The following is a 7,880-nucleotide window of genomic DNA, read 5'->3' on the forward strand; positions in this document are numbered from 1 at the left end:
CCGCGCAGCGGCGGCGCTGGGCCGCGGCCCAGCCGGGGGTGGTGGTGTGGGGGAGTGGGGGGAATGGGACGGGACGGGCAGGCTGTGCTCGCCGAAAGGGGCCTCTTCCCGGCTCCGGGCCTTGTGGGAAAGGCCCCGCGGCCGCGCAGCCCTGCGCGCAGCGGGGGCGGGAGAAGCGCGGGGAGAGCTCTCCTCGGCGCGGTTCCACCCACGCCCTAAGCAGGCAGGCGGGGAGGAGGGTGTGCGTGTGCGTGTGTTTGTGCGTGCGTGTGTGCGCGGGGGGCGAAGGGAATGGAGGGCCGCGGAGCTCAGAATAGACCCGTGCGCGGGCGCTGAGCGGAGCCGAGAGGGCTCCGCGGTGGGGGATCGGGCGCGGGGCGCCGCTGGGGCCGTGTGAGGAGCATATATATATATATTTATATATATAAATATATATATATTATATATATAAATATATATATTATATATATAATATAAAATACATATATATGTGTGTGTGTGTGTGTGTGTGTATATATTTTTTTTCCGTAGAAGAACCGATTTGCTCTTCCCATTTTCGGGCTACTGGTGCGGCCGCGCCGCGCCGCTCCGCCGGCAGCCGCGGGGGAGGGGAGCCTGCGCTCCCTGCCTTCCCGCGGCCGCGGTCGCGCTCTGGGCACAATATCGCGGAAGCGGCACTTTCCCGGCGGCTTTCGACTCCAGACGGGCACCGCAGGCACCCGCGGGGGGCTCCGGGCCGCATCCGTCCAAGGGGGAAGCCAGAAACTCAAAGGCATCTGCTTCAATCCGATTTTTCTTCCTTTCAGGCGAAATGTCCGCAATTTTTAGATTGAAACTTGAAAGATAAATCAAAATGGACCTTAATAGACTAGGTAAAATACACCCGTGCGCGTTTATAAAGACATAATAATCCTATGCTGTAGAGATAATAACGCACGCTGTTCACCATCTGTATCTTTTAGAGCACAGAAAAAATGTCGCCATTTTGGTCTCATGCCGAAATATTATTAATCTTTAGGCTTTATCTTGTTCCCAGAACCATCCTTGCCTGATGCTGAAACATTGTCAAGCATCCGTGAATCTATATAGAGCTTTTCTGCATAAATAGATAAAACATTTCCAGTCAAAGAAAGGGATTGCGAATATATTTATACCACGTTGTTTATTATAGATATAGATACGTAGCCGTTGCAGGAAGGGTTATTTAGCCTGATATTTTTCACTGAAGCGTAATTATTACCCAGTACAAACCACTGGCAGACTATTATTTTTTTAGGTGAAGAAAGTATKTTTTGCAACTGATGCAGGATCGTCAAAGACTTTCCTCGTTTCATATAAGCGCACGAATAAAATTCAAGCCACCCCCCCCGTATTAGCTGCATTACATAAAGCAAAAGGTAACGGTACAATCGGTGAATTCTTAATGTGTGCCTACTTTAGCACCACGAATTACTTTTACGAAAATATTTAAAGAGAAAGAATTTGGCATTTCATTCCCCTCCCACTCTGAAGAAAGAAAAATAGAGGCRATTTTGTCCCCATCTTTTCAGAAAACATATCCTACCCCCTTTCCAGAGTCTGTACATTACATATAATAATCTGTATCTTTGCATTTAAAATTCGACCGATTAAAAGATCTCTCTGAAGGCAAAAGTAATTGATTTGCCCAAGAATTTCGCGTCCCCTCTCCAAAGGTTTTGTTCCAGGTGGTTTTTGAATTAGACTGACCACAAGAAACAAATGTGCAGAATAGAGACACCCACACAGGTTTTACTCACAAAGCCTGGTTAAAGTCCAAACCTCTCTCTTTATTATTTGTCATCCCGCTGTTAATCCCAATATTTTCCAGAAAAAAAAATAAGAGAAGAAAAGGAAAAGCCCGACCCTAAGGTAGGCACTGAGAAGCAAAATAAAAACTGGCTCTTCCTGCAGGCAGGAGAACAGTTCTCTGCCAGCATATTTTAAAAGCAGCTTTTTTTCTTGTTTACTTGCGTTTCTTGCTCTGCCTCTTTTCTCGGCCACATTTGATCTCGGAAAGAGCAAGAAGCTTTAAATGTGTTCTTAAGGGCCAGTAGCTGTCAAACCTTTTGGCGGCCAAGATTGATCGCGCACAGACACCACCAGAGCTTTGTTTGGACTAAAAGCAAGAAAATTAAACCCCTTGCATTTTCCAACAGCATCGATATTTGTAAGGCATCCCTTTTGAGGGATTAAATGACAAGTCTCGTTCTATATTTTATTTAAACAAGCAACCACCAAAAAGCCCATTTAATGCCTCCCAGCCCCTCCCCTCCCCCTCTCTCCAATGCCTTCGTAGATATGCTATATCTTGTGCGTGCATTAACTTAAAACTGATTTTTTAAATGCACTTTAGATGCAGTCTAGACATAGACTGATCCGCTGAGTGCTGGGGGTCTTGGGATTTTTTTTCTTTTCTTTCTTTCCTTTTTTYCCCCCCTTCTCCTTAAGAAGACGCTTGCCGATCCCTTTATGGCAACTCCGAAAATAAAGAGAGAAGGAAAGGCATTGCCCTGGAGATGGTGCCTGGCTCCACGAGGATGCGGAGACCGGTTCGGCTGCACCGCCCGCGCTCTGCCCGCGCACCCGCCCGCGGGACACCGCGATCGGCCTGGGCTCCGCGGACCGCGGACCCCGGCAGCGCCGGCGGCGCGGCTCGGCTGGCCACAGGACTCCTCGAGCTCGTGATTTTGGCCATCCTTGTCATCGCTCTCCGGCTCGCCTCAGTTTGATCGGAAAATTGTGCCCAAACCATCCAAATTCGGGACTTGCCTCGACCTAGCAGGGGCAAATGGAAACGACGGTAAAGAAAGCCAAGGCTGAGAGGCGAGTGCCGTGCCTCAAGTTATAACCCCTGCAGCATTTTCGCCCTTCCTAGCCCCGTGAAAACAAACCCGCTACCAGCCCAGATATTTCTTGGTAATCGAAAATACTCACCAGACCCAGCCTACTACGGTTATTAAGCAAATTATGCCAGCAGACGGGAGTATCGTTTGCAAGCTAAGGCACAGGATTTTTTTTTTTTTTTTTTTTTTTTTTTTTTTAAGAGGCAACAGCCAGACGCTTTTGCAGCCTCGCGATTTGGCTCGCCCAGAGAGATACTCCTAGGGTATGTTTTACGGTCCAATCCCGGAAAGGCAACTGGAGGGGGAAGTCATGAAGCACAAGGGCTGCTGCCTATGTGACTCTTCCCCTAGAAGCAAGGTTGCTGAGGAAGATCCTGTTAAACAATGGCTCGAGCATCGGCGGCCAATTGTTCTCCATACTGTACACCCGATAACCAAAAAAAGGAGGAAGAAAAAAAAAGAAAGCGAAAAAAACAAAAAAAAGGGAAGAAAAGCAACTCGCCGAGTCTTGCTCGGGAGCAATAAACTAGTTTTGGAGGAAGTGCTATTCCCTAGGAAAAAATCAAGACTCTCTGCTTCAGTCTGCTGCCTGGGTGCAACTTCTTATGTGGGGGCCTGGCGGTGTCAAAACTTTGAAGATTAATGGATTACTTTGTTAATGACTCAAGGCGTCAGATTGAGGTGCTTAAATGATTTGTGAGGTGCAAAGCGTTTTCCTGACAGTCCCAAACAATGAGAGAAGAGTGTGCGGGTGGAGGCGAGGGAGGCAGCAGGCTGCAGGACAAGCAGCCACACACACACACACACACACGCACTCACACGCACACACACACACACTCGCAGCCTCTCACACAAACATATACACGCACACGCACCCCCCACATCATTTCACATTAGGACACCAAGGGGATAGATACTAGAGATATCATTTCCCTCTTTAAAAAAAGTGTAAATAAAGCCTCTCTGGCCCCCAATGAGGCGTTCCTTCCCGACTTTTTTGGATCAATCAAACAGACAGTGGCTTCTTTTGATTAAAGCCCAAATTGTCATTGGGCAGAGGCAATCATGTGACAGCCAATTCGGTCCAATTTCAACCTTGTCTCCATGAATTCAATAGTTTAATAGTAGCACGGTCCCCATACGGCTGTAATCAGTGAATTAGAAAAAAAACACCCCACCAGCGATCTTCTATGATATATTTTTTTCTTCTCTCTCTCCTTTTTCCTGGGCCTTCCCCCCCCAAGCCCCCTAAATCCGAGGGAACTTTTTCTCCACGGGGGCTGCGAGTTGAAGGCCATGAATTTCGAATTTGAGCGAGAGATTGGTTTTATCAATAGTCAGCCATCGCTTGCTGAGTGCCTGACATCTTTTCCCCCTGTCGGTGATACATTTCAAAGTTCATCAATCAAGAACTCGACGCTTTCACACTCGACACTGATTCCTCCTCCTTTTGAGCAGACCATCCCCAGCCTGAACCCAAGCAGCCACCCGCGCCACAGCGGCGGCGGCCGCCCCAAGGCGAGCCCCCGCGGCCGCAGCGGCAGCCCGGGCCCCGCCGGCGCCCCGCCGCCCCCGGAGTACCCCTGGATGAAAGAGAAAAAGGCGTCCAAGCGATCCGCGCTGCCGCCCGCCTCGGCCTCCGCCTCAGCCGCTGGACCAGCCTGCCTGAGCCACAAAGGTCAGTTCAAAGACTTTTCGCCTTCCCCTCCGTGCCGCTTTATTGGCTTCTCGCATCCCCCCAACTTCGCTGGGGAAGAGGCTGAGGGGCGGGCGGGAGGCGAGGAAGGAGCTGGCGGGGCTCTACGCAAACCCAAACTTTCCCCAAACTTGTTTAATGTGGGATGATTTATTTGAGTTGGAGCTGACCTCTCTTGTCTCGCTGTCCTAGAGTTAGGATATTTGACAGTAATGAAGAGTGATAGATTGCTCCCGCTCAGCTAAGCAGCTGATGCATTAATTATAAATTGTGGTATGGCTAATATAAAGTTTGCTCTGGTGTGGGGAGGTTGGGGAGCTGGAGGCAGTAATTTTGCGGAGGTGGCTGAGGGGTACGCAGCACCGGACACTCAGCAGTGCAACACAATGGGTTTACTGCATCCAAAGGCGGCCATTTTGTTGCAGTTGCTATTTTATGCTATATAGACATATAGATATAGAGACGCATACACCGGGAGAGATGGAGAGAGCACTCCCTCCCCGCCCCGGGATGCAATGTGCTTGGATGCTGAAATTCAATCTGTGCATTTATCTGTTTTGTGTGTGCGTGTGTGTGTTTTTGCTTTTGCTGGTCTGGTGGTGGTGTTTTGGGGTGTGTGCGTGTGTGGTGGTGGTGTTTTTCTTTTTCTTTTTCTTTTTTAACAGACCCCCTTGAAATCCCCGATAGTGGTAACGGTGGATCTAGGCGGCTGAGGACGGCTTACACCAACACCCAGCTTTTGGAGCTAGAAAAAGAATTTCATTTCAACAAGTATCTCTGTAGACCAAGGAGGGTTGAGATTGCAGCTTTGCTGGATTTGACTGAGAGACAAGTCAAAGTCTGGTTCCAGAACAGAAGGATGAAACACAAGAGACAGACCCAGTGCAAGGAGAACCAAAACAGCGAGGGGAAATTTAAGAGCTTAGAGGACCCGGAGAAAGCGGCAGAAGAAGAGGAGGAGGAGGAGAAATCGCTCTTTGAGCAAGCCCTCAGCAACGTCTCCGGCGCTCTTTTGGAAAGGGAAGGTTACACTTTTCAGCAGAATGCACTGTCTCAGCAGCAGGCTCCCAATGTGCACAATGGAGAGTCCCAAAGTTTCCCCGTTTCGCCTTTAACGAGCAATGAGAAAAATCTGAAACATTTTCAACATCAGTCACCCACTGTTCAAAACTGCCTCTCAACAATGGCCCAGAACTGTGCAGCTGGCCTAAACAATGACAGTCCTGAGGCCCTAGATGTCCCTTCTTTACAGGACTTTAGCGTTTTCTCCACAGATTCCTGCCTACAGCTTTCAGATGCAGTTTCCCCCAGTTTGCCAGGATCTCTGGACAGTCCCGTAGATATTTCTGCTGACAGTTTTGACTTTTTTACAGACACACTCACCACAATTGACTTGCAGCATCTGAATTACTGAGAAATTAAAGACGTCCTCTCAAGGGTCCTGCCTTCTCCTCCTCCTTCTTCATTTTTTTTCCAAAGAATTAATTTTATTTCCCCCCCCCCATTTTCCTGGTCAGTATTTTCTGTTTGATACCTCCCTTTGCTGTGTTCGAGAGCCATTTTACCGTTTCTTATGAAGTTTTAGTTGTGTTCAATTTTAACCTAGCCACATTCTAGGTCCTTCTATGAAAGCAATATATGAGGTCTGTAAGAAAGTGATCATATAGGAATTGTATCTTCACTTTCTTTTTATTTTTGTATTGCATTAGGATGCGTTGTCATAAGTATTTTTGGTAGAATAAATTCTTGTTTGCTACAAGGAGCTTTCTCTTTTTTCTTTCTCCTTTTCTCTTTCCCTTTCCTTCCAAGACTGATAATATAACGGGTATTTCCCCCCCTCCCTTCTACTCTTAATTTACTAATAATCAAAATCCGACATTCTGACTATGATCTCTCCCCTTTTGGCAATKTAGTACATTTATCAGAGGGAAAAAACACGTTCAAATTCTTTATTGCAAGGGTTCTCATAAGAAAGAAAACAAACTAAAACCATTCACAACTTAGATGGCTAATTCTTCCCTTTAATATATAAACATAGCATGTTATCTCCGTGTCGATACAAAGCTTGGATATTCTGAACTGTAACGAAAGCATAAACGTGCTCCTTTTTGTTGCAGACAGACATAAACTASAGTCAGTAGGAAAAGTCCTTTCTGCAGAAACTAGCCTGTTACATACACGAAAGGATCTTTTCGGGGGGGGAAAATCCCGTTTTTCTAGAATGCAGTGCTTAGCAGCCAGCAAGCTGTTTCAGGAAGAGTATCTTAAAAATATAAATGCTCACAGAGAATGCGTTTGATTAGTGCTCACGTGCTGAGTGGTCCAAGAAAACAGCCCTAAAAAAGAGAAGGAAAAAAAGTTATTACCGATAAAATCAAAAAGTTGACATAAAAGCAGGGAAAAAAGGCATTAGAGAGAATCGCACCCCCCACTCGGTTCTTTTGAGGGGAAGTGCGKGGAAACAGCGCAAGGTATTTTCTCTTTAAGCCCGATTGCGAGGGCAGTGGCTGATAACGAAAAGGGGGAACTCTTACTTTCCGAGCTGAAATTTCCTCGGGGCTGCCCACTCCGCGCTCGAGGCAGCACGGATGGGCGCAAAGAAAGCTCCGGCAAATCGCCTGCGGCTCGCTGAGCGGCCCCGCCGAGCCCGGCGCGCAGGGCGAGCCGTGCCGGGCGGGCTGAAGCCGAGCAACAGATGCGAGCCGGGGGCTCCCCGCTCCGGGGCGAGCGGAGCCCGAGGGGTCGCTGGTCCCTCTGCGCGCGCGCGCGCGGGTGTGCGTGTGTATGTGTGCGTGTGCGAGTGTGAGAGTGTGCCTGTGCACACGAGAGCGCAGCCTGAGCGAGGGGCTGGGGAAGGCACTTCGCTGCCCGTTCGTGCGAGGAGGGCTGTCTACCAGCTCTGCAACACGTTGTGGAGCTGAGCTGCGTGGGTTATAGCTGGAAAGGCTGAACGCAATTCTTCCGAAAGYCATAAATCAAACTCTTTCTATGAATGAGAATGTCATCAAAGAGATCAATTGCAGGAACACATGCACAAATAAAAATCCTCTTACGTATTTGCCGGGGCTGGGGATCCCCGTCTAAAACCATTAAGTGAGAAGGCGTTTAGTCATAATTCATTTTTATTGCTCTTTTAAAACAACAGCTTGGCTGAGCTGCGGACGCGGCGAAACCTCCGCCCTGCTTCTTGTCCTTCTCTCTGCTCCAGTCCCGGCTCTGCGGAAAGCAAGCAGCCTCACCGATATTTTAACTCCTGTGGCACTGGCTTAAATTGGATTGCAATAAGCGTGTACGGGTTTTTTTTTTTGTTTTTTTTTTTT

General features: G+C 48.3%; 1 protein-coding gene across 1 annotated transcript; it reads left to right on the plus strand.

Annotated features, from left to right (window-relative positions):
• The first annotated feature begins 3,032 nt into the window (after nt 1–3,032).
• Nucleotides 3,033–6,206, plus strand: HOXA2 (homeobox A2). Its single transcript, XM_085307554.1, has 2 exons — nt 3,033–4,542; nt 5,226–6,206. The coding sequence occupies exons 1-2, from the start codon at nt 4,161–4,163 to the stop codon at nt 5,972–5,974; spliced, it is 1,131 nt and encodes a 376-aa protein (XP_085163680.1). The 5' UTR covers nt 3,033–4,160; the 3' UTR covers nt 5,975–6,206.
• The last annotated feature ends 1,674 nt before the right edge of the window (nt 6,207–7,880 follow it).

This window comes from Rhea americana, unplaced genomic scaffold (assembly GCF_003343005.1).
Source record: "Rhea americana isolate MKP2758 unplaced genomic scaffold, rheAme1 scaffold_26, whole genome shotgun sequence".
NCBI classification, from domain to species: domain Eukaryota; kingdom Metazoa; phylum Chordata; class Aves; order Rheiformes; family Rheidae; genus Rhea; species Rhea americana.